Genomic DNA, 24873 nt, shown 5'->3' with positions numbered 1-24873 from the left:
TTTCATCTCTACAGATCTTGAAATGGTCTTGCCAATTGAAAAGACCTAACATCACTGAATCCATGTGCATCCAATAAGAACAGCACTTCAGCAGCATGCAGAAAAACCTAAAGAACAGGGAAGCATCACCTAAGAGCTGTTGCACAAGTGTTTTCTCCTATGGAAAAATAGCATAGGCTCTTCAGTGTCCTGGCAAACGACATTCAGAACCTACCAGTAAGCACGTGGCAGTACAGAGAGCACTCAGGATGCTAAAAGGGGCCATTCTGAGACCCCCTCCATGAACATAACAGAAAGAAAAATTACCTATTCTGAAAAAGCTTTCTGCATTTATCTTTGTCTCTTGCAGAAGGCATACAAAATGGAAGGCATTTAGTGTCTTTCAGAAGCACAATCCCTCTTCCCGAAAGCCTGCAAAACTGGTCAGATGAAATTTTACCTATTTCAGCAGGAATGTTGCCTGTGCAAGGAAGTTGGGAACCAGCCTTGCAGCCTAACCACCTCTCCTCCTATTCCTGGGCTCAGAAGTAACAGATCTTTTTAACACATATATAGGGAAGACAACGGCACTCAAACTGCTAAAGACTTTGCAAAGCAGCAACTTTGGACTGTCATTTGAAGGTCAGTCTCCAACACAACAGTATTTATCTGCCTGTTGTCAAACACCTCCTGGAGCAGAAAGGAGTTTTAACAGAATATGTTAGTTAATTAAATCTGGAATGTTAATGGGTTTTTCATAACATTGTGGCATTGTATCTATGAAAAGCAATGAAAAAATGGTTCTATTTAAAAGTGGCAATAGCTGTAGTCTTTGAACATATGCTTAATGAATAAATCTGTTAGGAAAAAAGGCCTGTGTGTATTGGAGGGGGGTAGTATGTTTGTTCTCACTTAAAGCGTGCCATGATGGCAATCATCAACAGCAAATGGCCTCTATTGTCAGGACTAAATAAACTTCCATTTGGCCATTTACTTTCAGGTGAAATTGCTTTTTTCTTTTAAATAACACATTCTTTTAGCTAAACAGCTGAAAATAAAGCAATGCCAGATTCATGTTATTAAGGACACCTGATAAGCGTTCATGCTCTTTGGCAGCTGCAAAAAACCACAATATATCCAGGCAGCTTGCTACCACAGCATGGGGTGCAGCACGCAGAAGCCAAATAGACTACAGTGAAGAGGCATTCAGATCCCATGGTGAGAACAGTCTAACAATCCAGTGCTAGCACGTATCATAGTAGTGGGCGCAATTTCAGGGATGAAATTATATAGAATACAGCACAACTCAAAACCTGAACAGAATAGACTATTTAAAGTATGGATGACAACCAGAAAGCAATGATGGCAACGCACATGAGAACAAACTCAGTCTATTGGGTTTCCATTTCCATGAGCAGGTGGATGAACCTAGTAAGCTGGCTGATTTGTTTGTGAAACTAAAATGTCAGTTCCTTATGCTGGGAAGTAAGTATGGAAAATATCCACAGTTAAAGCCATAGCTGTCTGGGTATTTTTAAAGGAAACTTGACAGATGTTGCTAAAATGCACCCCAAGAAAGTCAAACGTGTCAATATTTATTCAACTCCTGTCCTCTCAAAAGCTCTTCTCACAGGGTGCCAGAATCTCTCCTTTCTCCACTAAATCTGAGAGCTGAAGCTCCTCAGTTCCAGTCTGAATGCTCCTAAGAAAGCTTCACTCAGACAAGTCCCCTTCCTGTTCTTTCCCTCAATAACATGCTTGAATATAGCTCTTGTTTTGCCGCATAGCCCAACCTCAATTGGAAGGTGCATTCTGTGGTGAAACAGCCATGAGGAACTCCCAGGTTGCATTCAACCAAATTTCCCAGTGCAACACACTGCAGCTGGAAACCTAACCAGGTGAGACCATGCCATGATCACCTCTGCTTTGACAACTCTTCTCAGGCAGCAAGGCTGGGAGATTGCTCCTCAGTGCTTTTAGACAGTTGAGCATGACTCAACACCTGCTCTCCATCAGCTTTGCTAGCTTCTCAGTCCTTGCAATCACTCCTCTTCCCTTTAAGAACTTTTCCCTGAGAACATGCAGAGCAGATCCAGATCAACAAAGATCAGAGATCATGAGGAGTTGGAAAGACATATGAAGATGCACAAAGATAAAGCAAGTCTCAGGTTCCCAAGACTTCTTTTCTGAGAGGGAACTGTGATACAATGAAGAAAACATTCCATCGTTAAAACCTCTAATTCTTGGGGATGGTATTCCCCTCCCACTCTCCTCTTTATGCTATCCTTATTGAAATACTTCTCTAATTGAGGTTTCTTGCATTTTCCCATGGTGACAGAAACGTCACCAGCAGGCATAAGGAAACCATGAAACCTCAGCCTGCAATCGGGTAAGGCAGAGGTCTAGAAAGTCTGACTTCCAAAAGCAGTACAGATTTGAGATACTGTGACAACAGACATTAGAATTCCAAAAGCTGGTTTGCTTCAGCTAAAAAAACAGTTTATAAGACCGTTGTAAACAGACACACATCAGCAAGGTTCTGTTCTCAAAAATTACTAGCATTTTTACCAGGCTGATTTTCAGCCTATTTCAGCAATTCATGTAGTTATGTGATTAGTTTGTCCATTAATCAACCAGTTAATCAACCCAAACAGTGACCATGAGGCATGCACAAAATTTGGTATGTAACCATGTGCCCAATGCAAAACCTTTTGGGATTCCACATCCCTGAAACAGGTCCTTTGGTATTTTTGACCTCTAAAATGTCTGTTCTATGACACGAAACTAGGTTCTACAGAACCACTCTCATCATGTAACATGAAAGATGAAAGTTAAGCTAGACAACGGACTAGCAGCAACAAGCAGAGAAAGGAGAAGATAAAATAAAGGTGACAATGTGTCAAAAGAAGGCGTGAGTATGTTTGAGAATAATGAAAGTGAGAATATCCGATGAGGGAAGAAATGAAAGAAGGAAAATAAACACAAGGCCATAGAAGTGAAGCCCACAGGAGGAGGCGGCATGTGAAAGCCTGGCAGAAGGACTAAGTGGAGACTAAAAACACAGTCTGGCAGTAGCTCAAATCAAGACAGCATATGCAAGTGCAGTACATTGAGAGCTTCCTTCCTCTTGGGGATTAAGTAAACCTCAGAGTTAGGGTGGAGACTCTTCCCTCTCTCTCCTCTGGAATACCTTGCTCTAAACTCTGAATCAGGAAAAAATCTAGGTAAACCTTTCTGTGATTGTCATTTCCCAATTGCCACTGTGAGGTGTTCATTGAAATTTTCAAAGGCAAAGCTGCAGAAATCAGACATTAATTTTGCTTCATTTTTCTAGTGGAAAACATGATGGTAGGTACCTCCTCCCTAAATGATTTAGGGCATCAAGAGGCCAGACTTTCAAAAGGTCTGGTGAAATTTTCAAAATCCCCAGTCCAGCCAGACAGGACTCTAGTTCTACTGTAACAACTTCAATCATTTTTCAAAAGATGGGCCTTAGCTCCATTTTCAAAAGCGGCTTAAAAATATGGAGTCTATTTCACAGTGAAAGATAATGAGACAACACTGCACAGTTGCTTTTGAAACTGAGAATGGCGTGCTTTTCAAACTGCTGCCAACCATATGCCTTTGCTTCTTTTAATTGTGTCTGTTTGTCATTCACAATTAAGGAAATGGAGGTGCAGTTGTGAGAACATCAAATACTACAAACTGGACAGTCTGAGGACAACCCAGCATTCCAGGTCTTAAACTGCAGCAATGTTTGTGATATTTGCACCTGCACAAAACCTGAGTAAGTCCCATGCGGGAAGTATTACAGCACTAGCCAGAGCCTAATTACAACCTCAGTTTTGTCAGCTCCCACAGGGGTGGAACACGGTCTTACAGGTAGACATGCCACGCCAAGCCAAGCCATGCTATTTCAGCGCATATCCCACCATGTACCACTTGTTTTTTTGTCACAGTGTGTGTGCATAGGCTGCAACATCTAACTGCACAGCAGGAACAAACTACGATCATGATTCTTCCTCGCTATGACCATCCAGAGCAGGGTTGTAACTGGACTAGGCTGTTGCTCTCCTCAGGTCCATACGCCCACATTTCCTTCATCAGAAATCAGGAAAAAAGACGGGAAGATGATGCCACTCAGATCTCACCCTAAAACAGATAAAGCACATGGTCAGATATATCTTCTGCAACAGTCACTACTGTTGAAGATCAAACTTAAAAGGTGGGAGCTACATACAGAGGCAAGAGCACATGAGGGGAAGACTGTCCTAATATGACTGGTGAAAGAAAGACTGACAGAACAGTCCTGAATAATCCCTGGAGGAGAGTGACAGCCCAGAGATACTAGTTTGCTGCCAGTAGAGTAGTGGAGACACAGTAGCATGTACTTTTACCTTGGACTTATGATCCAAATCTTCCTAGGGACTGCCAGAAACTGTCTTAAAAACAAACTGTGATCCACCTTTGAAATACAGCTGCCTACTTCTGCTAGCTCTCCCATACCAAATTAAGTATGTCCTATGAAGATATGCTTGTGACTCTTCACAAATCTTTAAACTTCTCAAGTGACATTCTTGTATTAAGGTCTAAAGACTGAAACAAAAACAAGTAATTGGTGTGGTCAAATGAATATGAATATGTGAGTTCACACTTCGGTGCATTCTCCTTCATTTGGCTATTTTTTCACTGCAAGCACAGTGCAGCACTATCAAGCAAATACAAGGCAGCTTCATCTTAGCAACTCGGAAAAAAAAACCCCAAACCATTCTGTCACCACAACTGGAAATGCAGTGTTGATCTGGAAAGAAAGAGGCAGGGTGGCATGCACCTGGAGGAAAACAGACATACATCCTTGTGGAAATCCAGAAAAACACTCACAGCTGCTGGAGAAGCAGCAGCATAGTGGTTAGAATAGCTTGCTGTGGAAACCCAAATGACAAGCTGGAGCTTTGCACCAAAACACTGTGCTAGATCAGACTGTATCTTTCACTTGGGGTGTTCAGTTGAAGATGACAGCACACACCACAACACACCACTACAAACTGCTGTCTGCAGAAACTTGTATGCTCTAATCCAGTTGACGTGACCTGTTAGGCCTTTTGAAGTTCAAGACAAACCGTCGTAGCAGTTCATAATTTGAAAATGAGTACTTCACCAGTACCAAACTGTCAGCATTGCCAGAGATCAGCCAGCTTCACAGTTTTCTAGTTAAAGTGACATGATGAATTGCAATCATTCCATGGTGACCTAGAAAGTCACTTACTGATACAGAGATCCAGAGACATACCAGCAAATGGATTCTGTTGTGTTTTCATGCAGGATATCTGAAAGGTGACCAAAGGATTCCAACTTCCACAGGAACTTCAGTGGAAAACAAATAATCAGTTTCTTTAAACGCCCCACAAAATCACAGCCTGAATAAGAGAGTAGTATCTTCGGTATTAAACAAAAAGATAGCCTTGATATTTTGACTGCTATGTTGGGCTAATCGACCTGGCAGAGGAATAAGCATACACTGGCGGACAGCATCGACAGGTTCAAGTCTCTGTAAGTTACAAATGCCAGTTTACCAGAGTTATACCCCTTACTTGGTATGAGGCAAGAAAACCGTTTCATGCACAGGATCAAAGAAGGAACAGCATCAAGTCAACTCACTTGACACCCATCCAGCTTGAGAAAGGATCAAATACAAGAACAACTAAAAAAAAAATACCTAAGAACTGGTCCAGCCTTTCACAAAGATATGCCACACAAAACAACATCTTCCAAACATTACCAAGTCATTGCTTTTCCTTTAAGATCTTGACAAAGACAGAATTTTGCTATGAGTATTTACCCATGTTACCCATATAGCATGTAACACACAGTAAATGCATATTACTCACATAGTTAATCCATTGGTAAATGCTACACTTTCCAACCACAGTTACATTACTTTTCATTCTCCTCCTTGTTGCAACTGACATTTGCACCACTTTTACCTAGTGTACTGTGAATGCCACTTCTTCACGATTTGTAATGGAACAGGAAGAAAAACAACCTTACAAGAAAATGGGTGAGATTTTTCACGCCAAAGTCAGAGTGGCTTTTTTCATGGTTCTATCTGCACTCCACATGCAAGCATATGGTTAGCCAAACTCTGTTCATGTTACTATACAAACATTTCATAAGCACAAACTCTTTCTGAATCAAGCATTCATTAGAAATGCTGACTACTGTTTATAAATACTACAGCGAAATCATGGAATGTCCATGTAGTGAAAGCTCAGTGCAAAATGAACAGTCTCTCAACTTGTATTTGTCAAACCATTAAGAAATCAATCTCTTCATCCTTCCACTATGTTCCCAGAGAAGCATTCTTTCCACTGAGAGTACATTGCTCTATTTTATTTCTCAAACAGAAGCAGTATAAACCACGCAGAGCCAGACTAAGGCTTCCTTATTCATTTCACTCTTCTTTTTGCAAGAAATCTCCCTGAAGTCATCAGGATTATTCGTGCAACACCATCAAATGAAACACAGATTACAATCTGGCCCACAAGAAACAATTACTCTCATGTGTTGCAGACAGCCAGTATCCACCTTAAAGTAAAATTCCCTGAAGGCAAACTGTCTTATATAATCCTGAAAGAAACTGTACTAAAGCAGTAAGGACCGTATAACTAAAACTGGCACATGATAATTTACCAAATAAATACTTGTCGAAAAGAATAGACTGATTTTTAATTTAACTCTATGTTGAAATGTGGGTCCCTGTAGATGCAGTATACCTTGGCACTGCAAATTGCCTCATTTTCCTTGTCTCTCTGATTCTTAGATGCTCAGAGATAAACTGAGATTTTCATCAGTTTAATTTTCTACAGTGTTGAGTTTTGTGCACACACTGCAGAGGAAACTTGCTTTAACGAAGAATTAACTGAAAGACCTCAACTTCAAACTGTCAGCCCAAGTGCACACTCCTTCAAAAATAGCACGTTAATTCTGCTACAGACTCATGTGACCTCTTTTTATCTGTATTTTTTCCACCCGCACCACAGCAACTCACGGCTATGTCTCACAGCTACAGCAAAACTTTTCAAGCCTCCAGGAACACCATTCAGTTTTATTCCACTCTGCACACTTTTTGCTTCATGAGCTATGTTGGATGCAAACAACATGCAAAATCTAACACGAGGCAGCTCTGTGAAATAAATAGCCTCTGGTTACTTAAACTGTCTGTTTTTCAATCCAGTCCATCATTTTCTGGTTTCACCATTCCTTCACATTGGCACACATCCTAACAGTTTCCCAAGGCAGTTTTCAGAATTTGAAAGTGAACACCAGTTTAACATTTGCCCCCCAACCTACCCTAACAAAGCAATGCATTAGAAGTTTCTCATTAGCTCACATACCCTGCAATGAAAATGACAACATTTTCTTTGTATGTGTTTTATTGATTGCTCAACTTGGGCACTAAAACACTGGAAACCTTCAGCCACATTCTACATAGCATTTTCTGCAATATTGAAGTTTACTCGTATGTTTGTCACAGCTGAACAGAATTTTCTTAGCCAAACTTGAAACAAGGGCCAGTCTACACTCCTATGGCAATGCCACGACAATGACTTTTACTTCAAACATTTATTGGAGCATCTTCTTTCAACTTTGAAGACATGAATTTGAATTTCATATATCTTTTCCTGAGCCTTCATTCAAATTACTGCTATTGATACTTTCTAATTGTCTTTGCCTCCTGTGCAAAAACCAGTCTCTTCAGCCACCTCAGACTGAGGCCTTTTCAGGATACCTTTCCAGCAAGCGTGCCTACCAGAAGCAGCCTATACAGACTTTCTTCCACGGTACGTTACCCATGCTTCCATGCTGACAGTATTATATTAACATGAAGGCAACCGCATGACCTTCAGCTCACATTCAGCTGGAAAGCTTTACCCCAAGTTCTTTGTTGGAACTATTCCACTTCAATGTCACATGATAAATGATTGTCAATCTTTTCTTTCTCCCCTCCCACATCAGGTTTTCCCAGGCTAAGCTCTTCTGCAAGGCAGAACTACCCACGCCTTATTCTGCAATAAAACCAAAACTGTTTGAAAAACTTTCCTTTGTATTGCCCACATATAAAGAGTAAGCCAGTATCATTGCTGAATTAAAGATCTTTTTGACGAACAACCTGCAGACTATGTGCATGAACACATGACATTTTGGCCAAGCAGAATTCAATGGAGATGAGGAGAAGCGACTAAAGAGTGGAACACTTCACTTAGGGCAGCGTCACAGCCTAAGAGAAAACAAAAGGGGAAGTAGTGAAGTCCCATATAAAATGTGGAGGAAGGCAAAAAAAGGGCATTACTCTACCAGAACCATTCATACACTTTCCCCCAAAGCAGCCATTCATTATTTTGTATAACCAGCAGAATTGCATTTACATCTCGCTTTGAAATTAATACAGTCTATGACTACAAAGATCGGGTAACATACAACATCACGATTTTACTTATGTTAAACTATCAAGAGCAAGTGCTTTAAGGCAAAAAGTGCATGTTTGCCATTTATTGCATGTTTGTACATGTCCTAACATAATGAGGCTTCCAATTCTTTGGCACACCTACACAGCACCTCAATATAAAAGTAAATAATACTCATGTTTTACGGCCTAGGTTTAACACTGGCCTCAAAGGACTCAGACAAGACTGTATAACACAAACCCCGTAAAGAACCCTAGCACAACACTCTGAGCTTACAGAAAGGAAAGCACGTCCTTTCTGCTATCAAATCAGTGGCAAGCATTGACTATCAGCTGCCTAAAGCTGACCACTTCTATCTAATCTGTGAAGAGAATATGAACACCCAGGAGAAATATCTGTAGGTTACTTGAAATTTCTCAGGATTCTTATGTAAGAAATAAGTCACAGCTCATAAAGGGCTTTTCAGAAGTAAAGCATACAGCACGTGGAATGAACCCATCCACGGTAGAGCTTGTTTCCACACCGAACGTGTTTTTGAACTCCAAATGCTCCCTAATAAAGGCTTTCAGCATTCTCTTTCCATAAGCTGGGCCTCCTTCACAGCGTGGAGTTCGTTCCAAAGGCACACCTGCATCAGCTGAACTGGCTTCTGTACTGTAAAACCAACCACAGACTACAACAGTCTGCAAGACAAGAGGGTATGAAAGACTTGTCCAGTGCAGCATTAAGGTATATTTAGGTTGTAACCTGAAGGTAAACAGATCAGCTTTCAAATCAATAAAAAGAAAAAAGGTTTACCTATACCAGATGCATGATAGAAAGTGCAAAGTCCAGTAGCTCCAAGAGCCCTCACTGCATAGGTAGGAAACACTTTCTGGTAAGAGACAGAATACGCTTAGAACCAAGTCCAGAATTACCTGAAAACATCCACTTCCTTGATGATTAAACAAAACTAATTTACTTCCTGCTTACCACAAATAAATAAAAAACATGTTTGAGACAGCTATGGACTCGATTTCAAAGGACTTTCTAAGGAGCTTTTAGGACAAAAAGGCTCAATCCTTTAGGCTTCCTCGAAATCCTGGTCAAAACGAGCTTCATAGGCAACAAGTAGGTAATGGAGGTAAAACGGACTGTGCACCATGTGAGAATCACAGCTAGATTAAAAGATATAGTCCACTACAAAAAGATCTATCAAAAAGTACCTTCCATGCTAATGGGGCTTTGCAAAACAAGTATTTACAACCTGCAATAAATCTTCCTTTCTTTTTCTTTTTTTTCTTTTTTTTTTTTTGTTCTTTGTTCCTTTCATTCTCCAAGAAGATTAGGACAAGTTCTAAAAGAGTGTATGACTGATTTTCATCTGTACTGAAGTGACATTATCTGATATATCTGATCTTCCTTGCCTTACTCACCATCTGACATGTATTCAGTCCTTTCAATCACATAGTAGCTCAGTTCCAATGTCTGCTCCAGGACAGATGGTCCTCTGTGTTTATCATTTACATCGTTTATGCATTAGAATCCTAAAAAATAAGTGAAAAAATCAAAGCTTTAACACTATCAGATGTCCAAGAATCATTCAGGATCTTTACACATAATTTTTCTTGAAAAGAAATTCTAAAACATCATGCTGTGATGTTCGTCCATAAAGGAATTATCACGACACTGATCTGTGGGGTTGAGGGAAGCATGGAAAGGAGATGAAGCATACTGCTGTGTTGCTATTGATCCACTTTTGCTTATTGTCTGCATATAGGAACTGGAATCTACCTGAAGCCTTCCAGGTGTCCAAAGGGTATGTACCATAAAGTCTTTCTGTATTTAAGGAAAACGGGGTGATCTATAAGCTAAGCTCCCATAGGAGCCATCTGCTCCATATGCAAAAAGCCTTTAACTGAAATCGTAATGGCCAACTTCATTAAAATCTCAGAGTGCTTAAAGGTCTGCGAGTACAAGACAGAGACCCTTACTACCTCTTTGTGAAGGACTGTTGAATGTGTCATACATACCACACAGTGGGGCCAACTGAATACATAATTTGGAAACAGACAGTCCATCATAGCCTCAGACACTGTGTGTCCAATATGCCACTCAAAGGACAGCAAACACAGGCATGTCGAAAGAAATTCACCTCTAACAAATTGCAAGGACTTTTTGCTTCTCTACAAATTCTGCTAAGGGAGGGACTGGAGATGTGTTCTTTGTCCAGATGATACAGTAGTCAGCCTCCAAGGCTTATACGATTTGTCATCTACTTCTAAAGCACCTCAAATTGTGAACATCAGGCCAGCTCATCCACACCCTCATCCAAAGCCTACAGAAACCAGTACAACTCTTTCTATTGATGCCAACCACCTTGCATCACAAATCCAATCAAGAAGTCTCCTGAAGAACAAGAGTATAAAGGGCTGAAGCCTGAAAGTACCCTTTCCTGCAGAGGTCCTGTTGAAATCAGAGAGTTCATTTCACTAGACACTGATCTTTCCAGTTTTGAACAGGCTAATAAATCAAAGATCATCTAGATACCCAGACTTCACCTCTTTCACTGGGACATGAGCTGACCACTGCGTACATTTGTATGTTAAAGAAAACATATTTAAAAGCAAGTCACACTCTTAGAAGACACCAGGATACAACAAAACAGCATCCAGGTAAAAGCAAGTCAGAGTCATGTGTAAGGCACTGATCAAAAAAAATAATCTCAACCAACACAGCACATCTTAGCATTATGCAATCCTCTGCTACCCAGGACAAGGGACAACTAAGTCAAGGGAGGAAACGTGCAGTAAAGGCCTGGATACACGCTGTGTCTTTCACTTGTAATACAAACATAGTATGCAGGAATTACGTAGGTCCAAGAATAAGAAATACTGTCTGTATACACAGTGTGTGTCAAAACATAATCTAAAAGTTATTCTTAAAACCAGAAAAATCAGGCATAAAGCATACAGATGGTATTTTACTTTTATAGCCACTTAGAAACACCTCTTCCTCCCTCGCAGGAAAAAATGACAACCAATTATTTTCAGCTAGATGTTTTTATTAAGTTTGTTTTCTGATGTGTTTGCTTAAGTCAAAGCTCAAACACAGAAAAGATGTCTTGCAGGCAAGTTCCAAGGGGAGTCGACCTTCTTTTACAGAACAGGTGCCATTCAAAACAACTAACAAGCACCATAAAAAGATGGTGTGGATAGTTCTGACTCCACCCTCAGCACCCCCATTGCTCCTCTTAAACTTCCAGGGATGTCATAATCGCCAGCTCTGTGCAATAGTTCCCAAGAAACAGGCTTCATAATACATTCATTCCACTCCAGCAGCACGTCCGTGAGGTGGAGAACCAAGAAGTAACTGGATTTCATAAGTGATTGCCACTGGAAAAAAGGAGTTGATGCTTCTTGACTCACTACTGAAGGCCAGACTACATCAGATGGTCTAATAAAGGATGCTATGCCTCTCTATACAGCTCTCCTTATGTTACCTTGTCTTGACACAAAGGGCTCTGGCATCTGAACAGGTTGCCTCAGTATATGAAGTTATTGCTTCTGTTAAGTGAAAGTGTATTTGACTCTGCATGCTCTCAGTCCAATGCAAACAGAAGACAACATTGACAAAATTGAAGCAAGAAGTGCTTAGTGTACTTTTATAACAGCAGACAAAGAATGCATACACAGTTACTGTAGTTCAGCTGACACAAGGTAACTTGATCACATATGTTAGTTCTTAACATAAAGCTGTTTGCAATGACAGCAGTCCCAAATGCTGTTGTTTGACCTTCCTTAGTGCCTGCAGTTCACCATAATATTCAAATGATGGTATAGAAGTGTTTTCTGTACACACACTTGGTATCACGACATTTCCAGAAAGGCCAAATCAGTAACGGTTAATGCTGAAGCTGTAGGCACAAGGCCTGCATCTCTAGGTCCTTGTAGCTTCTAGAAAGAGTTACCTCTTCTTAAGCTATACGCAACTGTTAGAGTCTGCCTCCAGTACCGGTGCCTTACCAGTCTCCACACTTGAACCCCTTTCTCTACACTGCCTCTGAATTCAAGCATTGCTCCTCTGCTTCCTCTTTCCCCCATCATATAACTTTGGGACAAGCGTAGTTTTAAACTATTGAGGGAAATAAGCCCATCTATCACCTAACAAGCCCCATCCTTCTGTCTCTCCAATAGCATGTGAACGATCAGAAGAAAACAGCACTAAAGCAAGGACAGTTAGGAATCACTCCTGTCTCTGAAAATGCACACAGCCTTATCCTCAATTACCTTACATCTTCCAGTGCAAAACTGGTGTGAAAACAATACTCAGATTTGGTAGCATTTTACACCTTCTTCACACTGATATAGAAGAAATAGGCTGCCATGTTCCCATGACTATGAGGAAAACCTTGAAGGCGGAGTAGTTTTATAGAAAGCTAGTCACCTTAAACAATAAAGGCAATACAACCACATAACCTTGCTTTTAAAACACCTATGTGTCCTTCATTATACTGACATGAGCAGCTAAAGCTAAATGCACGTGAGTGCTCCAGTGACAAGTGCCAGCAAAACCAGGCTCCAAGTTAAGATTTCAGCACTTCATTTTGCTCTGCGTGAAACCTCTAGAGGATGTGTCACAGACAACTGACAAGCAACTGTAAAACTTCTGGTAGCAAGTACTCAGCAGCACATTCAGACTACTTAATGGAAGCAAGAGTGACTTTATCTTGCGCTCTGTATGAGCAAAAGCCCATGGTTTTAAGCTTTTAAACTACCAGGTTAATTTTTGCTGAAAACACTGGCATAGTCTGTCCAGATGCAAGCAAAAATTGTGCACATGATTATCTGGATGTATACTCTAGCATCGACAGAGCAGCAAAGCAGGTTAATGTGCAGAAGCATCACCACAGAACAGTAACACAAATCCATAAGGCAGAACACAAAACTATAAAGTGGTTTATTGCTACTATTCACTTTTCCCCTGTTCTGGGAAGGACATAGAATCTATTCCACAGAACACACCATTCAGGCAATCCATAGTGATGTTGTGTTGTAAGATGTTCCCTCACTCCATCTACAACCCCAGATCAGATGAGTTTTTGCCTGAAAAGGGACTACCCAGAGCCACACACTCTCCAACCTTTTGTCCTTATATTCCCTTTTCTGCATCTTAAGAATGGACACAACTAAGACAGGGCCAAGTCTCTTGGGACAGAGGAACAGAAATATGTTATTAAAGTGTGTACGTAAGTGGTTTCTGTCTTGGGATCTGAAAACCAAGTTTAATTAAGCAGCTAAGTGGAAAGCACAGTTTAGATAATGCAGACTATCTGCGGACTCTCACCCCAGTCATTCCACACAACCCCTGTATCTGCTAATGCACATAATAGCAACTTTGCTGGTAAAGATACAGCAACTAGGATGAGGTATCTAGATGCCAACTTTCACACAGATCAAGCAAGAAGAAACAAGTGTTTAAAATAAAGGAAGTAGAGACTAATCCATACTACACAGGCTACTAAATAGTTCTGTAAGAGAAAAACAGCTTCGCTGCTTCTTGAACTCCTAGAAATCAGTTTGTTGTCAGGTAGAAAGTTATTCAGTGCTGGAAAGAGTCTGAAGACTTGGGCTTTTCTCTACCTGTACTCTGGAATTCTACATTCTTAAATACTGTATACTTATGACATAAGCCAGTGAAAAGTGGGATAAACTTGGAAAAATTTTAGCTCTGGCAACAACTGAGGTCTGTCCATTGAATACTTGATTCTCTGGTAGTGAGGCCACAGAACTGTAAACTTGGTGGTTTGGGATTTTGTCTTTGTTTTCCAGTGCCTCCATTTTTCAAGATTCAGGCTCAAAGGACTGTCTCCCATTCTGCATTTGCAGAGTTCTTAGCTCAGTGGGTCCTTAATATTTCTTGGGGAATTTAAATGAGACTACCATCCAAACAACCAACATTTAAGATTAGCATCATGTTGTATTTAAGATGACCTAACCTTACACTGCTGCAGAAAGAGAGGTTTGTTTCGTTCTGCTCATTCCCCTCTATTGCACCACATCTATCCATCTTACCTACCCATGCAGAAACAAGGTTGCTGCGTCACCTTGCAAAATTGATGGAAAACTAAATAATTTGGGGGGTGGATTAGTCATCATTGGAGGAGTGAAAAGGGGACCATCTTCATTGGAAGCTCACTGCTAGATTAAATGCAAAATTGAACTGCACACAGGGATTTACAGAACTTCCCTGGGTATTCAGCTCAGTAGTATCTGCATGTGTATTTTAAAATTATGGCTAAGAAAGTATCAAATGGAATTCAACTCCTTTGTTACAGCATACTAATTTTTGTCAAAACCTCACACCAATTTTATCAAAGAAAAAAGAGATCAAACTTCCATCACGGTACTTAAATACAAAACTTTCCAACAACATTCCCACTGGAAAAAAACAAAAAGAGTTTTTCCAGACATTAAAAAACAAAGGTAAGCTCAAATAATTACACACGATATGCACAGCTATCCTAGCAAACATTTACAGCAATTACTTGAAATTCTGATGTCACTAGTAACAGATATATCGGCTGGTAGTTTTAAAAACTTGATCGTATATTAAAAACTATGACCAATACTGTTTTCTGTGCATAGAGATAAACATCCTGCTCAAGGATCTGAACTCCTATTTAAAAACAAAACCAAACATTAAGAATAAAAAGCACTCAGTATGGTTCTGAGACACATATGTGGTTGCATTGCATATTCCCTGCCTACACTGACAGTGTGGGAGCTCTGTTAGTCATCTAATGCGCACATTTGCTTGGCACAATGCCTTTACTTTCTTAAGCAGGCAGGAAAGATGATCACCAGTTTATTGTATTTTTACATCTTCATTGCATGTTTGTCAGTCAGTATGACCAGGCCTTCCCAATTCAATCTACAAGCTGTTAGAAGACAGTCCAGTTCAAAAGCAAGCCCAAGGACTGGAAGGTTATTAAGCACATCTGTAAAGACAAGGGTGACATTTTAGACTCATGCTGCTTAGACACATTTTTTGGTGGGACCTAACAAAACATTTATTTTAAGAACAAGGATCTTTTATTGAATAGAAGCCTGATTTAGTTTTGCTTTTAACCCCGACACAAATCCTTTCACAGTCTTCAAGAGCATTAGAGGTTCTCAGCTGGCTTTCTTTAACTGTCCTTCCCTGCCTCCGTTCTGGAGGAAGCTGGAGCAGAACCTAAATTTAGTTTTAAAGTAAGGCTGTCGTAAGACCCTCCTTGCCCAGACTACACTTCAGGATCACACAGATCCCATCCTTCTGGCATCCCAATTCCATTTAAACCCTGTAAAACACATGCAAGAAAGGTGTGCCTTTTCAGTGTAGTGTTGAGGATGAAATCTGAAGAGGAAGGAAAGGGAGGCAGAATTTCCAGATGCCTCAATGTTGTCAGACCTTGAAAGAGTGACTCTGGCCATTTTCGCTCCCAATTGCCCTGGATGCTGCAAATTCATATTTTACCATGAGATACTTCATGTTACAACCTGTTCAACAGAATTAACAGAGCAACAATTCAATTGCTTTCTGACACACAAGGGAAGAAGCGCTTTGAGGGGTGGTAGCTCACTCTGTTTCTTAGATATCTCTATGGCGAACCCACTTAGCACTGACTACTGTATTTATGTCAAGAAATCTCCTGCTGCTCCGCTCCACTGAGGAAACTGGCAAGGCCACCCTTCAAGGACAGTCTGGGACTGCCTTGCAGGACCTCTTCTAACCCCTTCTTTATTTTAAGTGCCTTAGGCAATACGGGCTGCCATGTCTTGCTGGGTTTGCTCCAGATGCACACAGGTTTGGATTCCTGAGGACTGCAGTGCTTTGGTGTAATGTCTGCTAACTGCACTCGGCGTGTTAGTTTTAGCTAAAGGGAACAGCTTTTGACAAGCAAAAGTTCAGAATAGGTAAGATCTGGTCTGATCTAGTGGAGCTCTCTTTAAATTCTATAATGGTAAGACAGAAGAAATATGTGGGAAGCAGCCACAATAATCAACCATCTCGAGTTAATTAGCAATTAATTTAGTGAGCTACTAAAGTCTAGCAAAGATGAATCCTGAGAGATTCTGGCCACAGTTACCATGATGTAAATCTAGATTAACTCCTAGCAAGAACATCAATCTCCATGACAGTTACTTCAGATTTACATCCAGCTACTTTGAATTTGTGCACTTGTTTTCACAGCTGTGTGGGAGATCCGTCTCAATACAAATCAGGTCTGCTCTCCTGCAAATTCTGCAAGGTACACAGAGTTACATTCCTGTAAAAATCTAACCTCAGTGAAATGGGGAAATCAAATTCTCCACTCTGATGAAACCTAAGCCTCCCACATAACAGAAAAAAACCCTGCTACAGAGCCAGCCACTACAAGTGGTCACAATATCCTCTTCAGCTCGCAGTCTGTGGGCAGTAAGGATAATCACCTCTCACTGGATTTCATGAAGCACAGCAGCAAGTATCAAAATGACTACGTTCTTCTGCCTAGGACTCATACAAGTATTAGGAATACCAGATCCACAGAGTGCACAGTTTTAAGTCCAGTCTCACAACCCTACCAAAATCCACAAAAGCCTTTCAAGGTTGTCTTTCTAAGGGGGGTAAACACCTTCTGGCCACTATGATGGCCCATGTGAAATACACTACAGCTGCGTCAAAGAAATTTGATAGGAAAAAGGAGTTATTGTCCTGCCACACAGCCTGTCGCCCTTCTACCAGCTCTGCTCAGCTCTGCATCCCCATCTCTTCACAGCCATCACTTCCCTCTTCCTTTACCCCTTAAGCTAATGGCTGGATTACAATAACATAATGCCCCTTCCCACTCACATGAATCCCAAACCAGGTAGTACAGCACTGCTCATGAAATTCTAAGTTGATTCAGGTTAGGAAATGTTCATATGCTTCTGGGTGAGCCAGAGTAAGGGTCGTAAGTTACAAAGAGCAGAAACAGATCACAGGCCACATACAAATGCAACTGCTGTAAATCTGAATTAAACATATATCCAGACAGCTTGTCAAACGGTTTGTGGAAACACTATGGAGATACATATAGCCAATTTTGCTAGATGGTTTAAGTTCACCTTAAGAACTTGCATCAAACTCATTCACATAGAGATTTTAAGCAAACTATAAATCTCCCCATACTAGCCTAACTTTGGAACACATTCCTACCCGCATCCCGCTGATGATTATGTTCACACTGCAGATCCTAACTGCCTCACCTAGTTTTATCCTTTGCAGGAACTGGCTATCTGAAGGCGCCCCAAATCTGCTTGCTATTCTTTGTTTCATGCCATACCTGGGGTTGATAGAGTTACTCAGGATGATCCAGCAAGCTCAGAGCATAGCTTTCATGTATTCATAAGGAAGTTGCAGAGCTTTTTCTTTTTGGAATAATTTTTTCTGCTCTCGTGTAATCTCACTCTGAAGACTGTTTTGCCATTAAATATTAGTGTGGATTAATGATCTCTCAGTATTGAATCTCCATCAAAACAGCCTGATCAGCTTATGAGCAAGCATCATACTGGCAAAGCATATGGCATGAGTAAAGGCAGCCAAAATTTTCATGGTTCCCAGCATTTGTAGAGTTCAAATAGCGTAAATCAAGTACATCCACAAGTAGAATACACAGAAGAATATGTCATCACTAAATAAGCTTTTGTCTTTAGTAGTATTCTAAAATTTAAAAAATTATGCTATTTTCATGGTTAATGCTAAATTGGGCGAGTGTGTTTTGAATCTATAAAATTGCTTGACAGGGACAGTCATTGTAGAGTGAAGCATTTTAAAGCACCCACTCTCTCTTTCGAAACAAAACAAAACAAAAAAAAAAAAAGGAGATAAACAGCCAGGTTTTTACAAGAAAGATAGAAAGATTAGTTCTCACTTAGGTACTTAAATGAAATGACTGGAAAGCATTTGGCAACAAACAACTTGAAAACATAATGGTAATTTTTAGGGTGGCACACTTTGAAAGGTAGTATATAATAGCTAAATAAATGCTGATCATCAAAAGATTACATTTTAGTTAGGCAATTCTACACAAAAGAATTTCTTCTGCATAGGTCAGTTTAGTTCTTACAATTAGACCTCCACGAAACTATTAAACTTCTATGAACTTGTCTACTGATACAAGTTGTGTCACAGTACAGTTGGATGAGTATTTTAGGAATAGCAATTCCAGAATGAGTATCTCTGTATATTAAGTTGTTTAGAAAGTTATTGCACAGCAATGTTATACGGATAACCTGTAAATAGTACAGAATATTGTAGCATCCCACAAATAAAAACAATTCAACGTTTTTCTGAGATTAACCAAAAAAAATTTAGCCTCCAGATGCACCAAGAACTCAGTAAATCCCACAGCATGCTATAATGCTTATCTCAAATTCCACAAAATTACTGGGCAGAAATAAAGCTAGAATCACACTTAAATCTCAGGTGCCTCTTCTGAACTTAACTGAGGTGCATCAACAGGTGGGATAGGAATTCAGCTGGTTACTGAGGGCTGGGCATGCCTATCCTGCTAAATTTCTGTAAGACTAACTGGACACAAAGCAATCTGTCCTTGCACCATTTCTCCAGGATCTCCCCAGCTAACTCATCCTCCCATCTAAAGTACAGCAGAAGGGTAAAACACAGGGTTTTTTTACCAGAGATTAAAAAAAACCAAAGTAAAACAGAATCTCTCACATCATCAGAATCAAAATTGCTTTGTATAGTAGCAAGAGATAAGACTATACCCAAAAGTGGATGCCAATTTGCAAACTGCCATTAAATTTCCAGGAAGCTAATCCACCAAGGAGCGTACTGCACCCTAGAGAGTCCTTAATTAATAGTGTCACATTTGTAATAGGCTAGTTAAGGTTGTATCAGGATTTACATTACAAATCCCTAATTATGTGTTAGCAAAACAATCCTGAAACTTATTGAAACATGATACACAGGGTTCCAGTCCAGGAAGACAGACTCTGGGACAGAGGTGAGGAGAAAGCATTAGTATCAGGGTAGATTGGATTTCATGTTTTAATTTGAAAATAACAAAAAAACAACCAAACAAAAAAAAGCAAGCTTGGAACCAAAAGCAGAGAACATTTTGGCAGGCATTTAAGGTCGAATCCTGGAGGTGGTAAATGCCCTTGACTCTAATCTCAGCAGGAGATTAGTATGGGTGGTTAGCACCCCGCCAAAGAATGAGGGATTACCAGTATCAATGGGCGTTAAAGCACATAGCAGTTTCTGGTGTCTGGAACACAGTCTACCTGTACTTGCTCTGTTATTCTTGGTTTAGAGAGCTTGAACCTGCTTCCATCACAGGGTTGACGATGTCTACAGTCCAGGGTCAGGAAGATAAGCACTATAAACTTCCAAACATGATGAAATATACAGTATATATAAGAGCTTTATGCACAGAATATACTTTGCATTAGATGAAGCATTACTCTCCTCTTGATATTTATATGTGGTTTATTTCGCAGTGTCTTGGCAATGTTTCAATTAGAAAATATATACTATCAAATTTGGAGTTCCAACCCCACCAGCTGGAGCAGAGACTTCTAATTCTTGGAAATGGATTGCAGTAGAGGGGAGGTGAAGCAGCATTAGGCAGTGTTAAGAGTGGATAGAGCAGACAGAGGCACTTCGCGATCATCCAAGCCTGCAGTAAGTGGTCTCAGTACTAAAGTAAGGCCAGTAAGGTTAAAAGCAACAGTGGTAAGGCCAAAGTTAAGCCAGTAAGTGGTTTCAGTACCAAATGGAGGCCCACCTGCTGACTGCTTCCATCCTTCATAGTCCTGAGGTCCAGGTACTGGTGCCCCTGAATGTCCTGTGATACCCCACTTTGCATACGTCAATATTTTTGTTACCTTCACAGAGGTGCACAAGTGTCCAAGAACAGCCTTCAGAGGACCTGACGCCTTGGCTGCGGCCACCTCTGCCCCACTTGTGAACCCCAGCCAACTGGCAGTGGGACATGGGAGGATCCTCCTTTTATCCTGCCCCACGCATTGTGGTTGTGTGTCCAGGTGACAGCAAAATGGTATTGGGGCCCCAGGGCCATGCCACAGCTTCCCCTGTTTGCGCTTCGCCAGCCTAGCATTGATTACTCCCCTTTGAAGCACCTACCCATGGGAAAAAACACTGTTTTTCTTCTAGAGTTCAGGGCTGTAGCTCACAAGGCAGTGGCAGTCTGTTTCAATTTTTCTTAGAGAGGAAGCTGTGTACAAGAACTCAGGTCCTAGGTGAGGACTGAAGTAGCTCCCAACCCTTTCTGATACAAGACTTTGCACGTTAAGACAGTATTGTCTTAATTTTACTTAATTGGACACTACAAGCTACAAAAGGGCCATATATGACCAAATATGACCACCTTTAATGTACCCAGGTTTGAAAAGGTTATTCATTCACAACGTTAAGACATTGTAAGTCAACAATCAAGACACTCATCTTAACTAGCAATTACTGATTGGAAATCATACGGTAATTCAGAACCTTGCCTTTCACACACTGTTGTCTCCCCAGTGTAAACCATGGTGAGCCTGACCTTGCATAATTCCTCTCGTTCTAGAAACAGGCTGAGTTTACTAGCATGGTAAGTTGATCTTAAGACGGATTTGATCAGAGAGCAGACAACGCTTCAGAAAGAGAACAGTTTTCTTGTTTCCACCATTGTACCAAATGGCATCTTCTTGTTTGCCAAACAGCCGCCTTCTCAGGTTAAATAGCCCCCTTGATCTTGGGGTGCCACACATGACTGAAGAAAGCAGATCTTGTTACCCCAAAGGAATGAATGCAGCACTCCAAACCATCAGTGTATTGCTACAGTATCTATTTAGCCTATTGCTGCCACAACCTTAAAAATTAATGAGTTCTCTAGGGCATATACAGACATAATGCTCAAAGCAAAAGAAGCTGCTGCCAATACTGTTTTCTTCTCCCTAGACACCACTTCAAGTCAAAACAGAACAGCAGTTTTGCCCCCCAGCAGCGTATCAGGATCCTTTCAGACAGAAAAAATACCTATGCTGGTGTGGACAGGCCTTGAAATTTCACAGTCTGCAAGCTATCACCATGCAGTCTGATCTTGTTCCCTCTGCCATCTGTGGGATTTTTGCCATCAAGTTCAACATGAAGAGAAATTAAGCTTCATTTTGGAGGAACTTCTGAAGTCATGTTGGTCCAAGTTTTGTTAAGATGCTAAACCTTGCTTAGAAATAATGACCTGCCTACAACTAAAGGGGGTGCTTATTTTCTCCAGCTCTAGCACTGACTTAATTTCTTACTTTTCCTTTTCTGTACAGCAGTTAACACCACACCCACAGATATGATATGGCATATACACAGAAACACAGGTCAAAGTCATTTATGTAAGCCCTGTTCTTTAAGGAACTACCTCACTCAAAGGGAAACATGAGCAGATGGGGCTCTGCTTCTGCATCATATTCTTCACATGTGAATGCCTGGCGGGTGCAGAGGGGGACAGGAACAATCACTCTCTTACCCTTTCCAGTTCTTGCTTTTCACAGCATGACTGCACACAGAAGACTCAAAAGAGCTTCTTTTGCCTTCCAATCCCTTTGCTTCCCCAAAAACCTTCCCCACAACATCAAGTGTCACTGAGAAATCATCTGTCAGAAAAAGGTTTAGAAATGCTCAAATGAAATGGATTAACCATTCAGAATTATTATCAAGTAACAGCTCCATAATGATGCACTAAGAGATTAACACAGCAGAGGTGCTTTAAAATTTATACTGATCTAAGGTCTAAGACCAGTTCCTAAACAACAGGAAAAAAGTGCTTCTCCAGGACAAAGGGCCAATATCATTTAAATCACTATGACTAGTAAGCAAGGCTTTAAGTAGCCTGACATGTTAGCAGATCTCATATTTCTGCTCATCTCTAGCTCTGGTAACTTATGAATCATCAGCTCCTAAAATCATGCAGTAACCAAAGAAGAAAGTTGGCAATTACAAGCAGGTAGATGCAATGCTTACGTTCAATATTTTGGGAAATGGCCTAGAAATGGCTGGATGGATTAATGTGGCATTTTCCATGATCAGCACTGGTTTCAAGATAATAGTTTGAAATACCCACTGTGTTCTCAGAATCACAGAACATGATGTCCATAGCAATCAGTTGCAAAGGAGGAACAAAAACCAGAAGTAAAGAATTCTTTTACGTGTCCTGTAGTAGTGGCCATCAGCTCTTTTCAGCCCATGATAAAGTCCCTTACAAATAAGGGATTCCATAGCTTCTGTGGAAAAGCTGCTTCTTTCATACTTGGACAACATCAAACAGAAGCTGCTGATTTGAGAGGATGTAGTGGACAAAGAGGGCAGTTTGCAATTCCTTGCTTTGAAGCCTTTGTGGCAGAAGGTTACTCAGCTCTTTGTGAGAGAAAGAGAAATACATAGCTAGAGGAGATGACACTTGGACGAGAGAGGTGACAGACACAGATGAAAAGGATGAGAGCCACACACAGAGCAGCAGAGATTGGTATCAATTGAAAAGATGGAGGAAGAAAAGCTTGTAGACACAGATAGGAAACTATATTCCAAACTGGAATAAACATCTGGTTTCAAGTATGGTGAATCAGGTTAGAGATCTCAATTTCTACTTCTGTTCAGTACCAACAATCAAGGGAGTAAATGGATGCCTTAATAAAGCACATTCCCAAATGACAGCAGACACTCTTCTAGCTAGCTTTGGACTGCGTCCTCTTCCCAGTGCAATCAGCAATCTCATAGGCACAGCTTTACAAATCCCAGGCCACCACACAAATGCCAGTAGGCTGTGACAGAACACAGGAAAGCCAGAGACAGTGTTAGCAGGACCTGACTTGTAAGCAAGCTTGCCAAGCAGAAGAGAATCTTTTTCTAAATCCTGGGTACACAGGTAATGGTCTCCTCTGCCCAAACACAGGAAGTAGCACCATGCCTGAATCAGTATCTTACCACCGGCACAATTTTGGGGGTTAAAAAATCCCTTGTGTAACATTAAAGTCATGTCCAGGACTAACACAAAGCAACAGTTCTCAATCTAATGCAAACTAATATAATGTAATCCACTCAGGGATAACAGACTGAAAACTGATGCTCTGAACTGCACAGAATGCACTGCAGATAAAACATATTGTTGCTTACTTGCTGGTTCTCTCATCTAGCATCACTACAGAACTTTAGAATACTGAATCTCCACTTCTGATCTACTGCCCACTGGCAACATGCAGAACTGCGGCAAATGGCCAAAACTATATTCAATAGCAAGATCTACAGCGTTTCCAATCAGGAGTTTGAGGGGTTAGAGTGCCAGGAAGCGCACATGAAATCCAAAGGGACAAACACAATGCTTTTTCTCCAAAAATTCAGGACATACACTGTTGCACATGATGCTTAAAGCTCAAAAGAGATAAAAGTTAAGAATAAATGGCAGTGTCTACTCCAGGGAAAAAATACATAATTAAGAAATTAGAGATGTTCTAAAACGTACATAGCATGGAGAACGTTACGCACGCTTGCAGTAATTTACCACAAAAAACAGAGCACTTAAGGGTCTGAAAACATGGTTTAAGACAATAAATAATGGGCTGCAATACACACAGCATTTGGGCACTCGACTCCTTATGTATGTCAGTGCAAGTTAGGCACCATGTAAGTATGTGAGAAGACCCCTCTAAAAGAAAACGTTAATTATTTTAATTACATGGACATTCTAAATGGGCTCTGAAGTGCTGAAGCAATCACCAGCAGAATAAAATAGCCACTACGTGCTTTTCAGTCACAGGATTTGTTAAAATACTTCATGAAGCTCCCAGCAGTTTCATAACAAAGTCGTCACATCTGCAGTTTCACAGAAATTATCATGTCTGTGCCAATGTTTCATCTTACAAATGTTGGTAGGCTTTGATTTCCATGTTTAGAAGAGGACTGAAACAAGCCAACTGCTTGAATTATTCCACCTCGCTGGCTTGCTACTCTCAAACTTAAGGAGCAAATGTTTCAGTCAGTGTAATGGAATTGTGGCAGTGATCCGTACCGGCAAGGGAGGCTCTGCTCCTGAAGGAGACAGCTACAGCCAAGCCCCAGGCTGGTAATATGCACTGTTACTGAGACTGAAAATGAGGGAACAGATGCAGTTGGAGTACCAAATGGAAGGTATTTAGGAAAAGAAAATAAACAAATCTAGCCATACTCAACAAGTCAAGGTACAGGAAGGAAGCAGCAAGTCTCTGTTCCTAAAAGTAAAAAGGTCTCTGCAGAGACAGCAGAAAAAAAATGTACTACCTGGTGAATAAAATGGATTCCCTTTCCCAGAATATCTGGATGATGCTAGAAAAAATATTAAGCATGTTTTATTTACCTGTATTAAATCAAACAAAAACCCCCACCCTAATAAAACAAACAG

At 40.6% G+C, this 24873-nt stretch overlaps 1 protein-coding gene across 21 annotated transcripts in view; it reads right to left on the bottom strand.

The window, feature by feature from the left end:
• PTPN5 (protein tyrosine phosphatase non-receptor type 5) overlaps positions 1-24873 on the bottom strand; it is a 145107-nt gene that overhangs the window by 54471 nt on the left and 65763 nt on the right. For 12 of the 21 annotated variants that reach the window (XM_075425213.1, XM_075425211.1, XM_075425220.1 and 9 more), the window contains 2 exons: positions 9860-9970; positions 3919-4131 (listed from right to left, as the gene is read on the bottom strand). The exons of 3 other annotated variants lie outside the window; for them this stretch is intronic. In XM_075425213.1, coding sequence (XP_075281328.1) covers positions 3919-3961 — 43 coding nt within the window. In that variant the 5' untranslated portion in view covers positions 3962-4131; positions 9860-9970. Of the gene's footprint in view, positions 1-3918; positions 4132-9242; positions 9319-9859; positions 9971-24873 lie in introns of those variants that run through there. 6 more of the 21 variants (XM_075425223.1, XM_075425227.1, XM_075425226.1 and 3 more) reach the window with 3 other exon arrangements.

Source organism: Opisthocomus hoazin, chromosome 7 (assembly GCF_030867145.1).
Source record: "Opisthocomus hoazin isolate bOpiHoa1 chromosome 7, bOpiHoa1.hap1, whole genome shotgun sequence".
Lineage (NCBI taxonomy): Eukaryota > Metazoa > Chordata > Aves > Opisthocomiformes > Opisthocomidae > Opisthocomus > Opisthocomus hoazin.
This window is presented reverse-complemented; position numbering and strand designations above follow the sequence as displayed.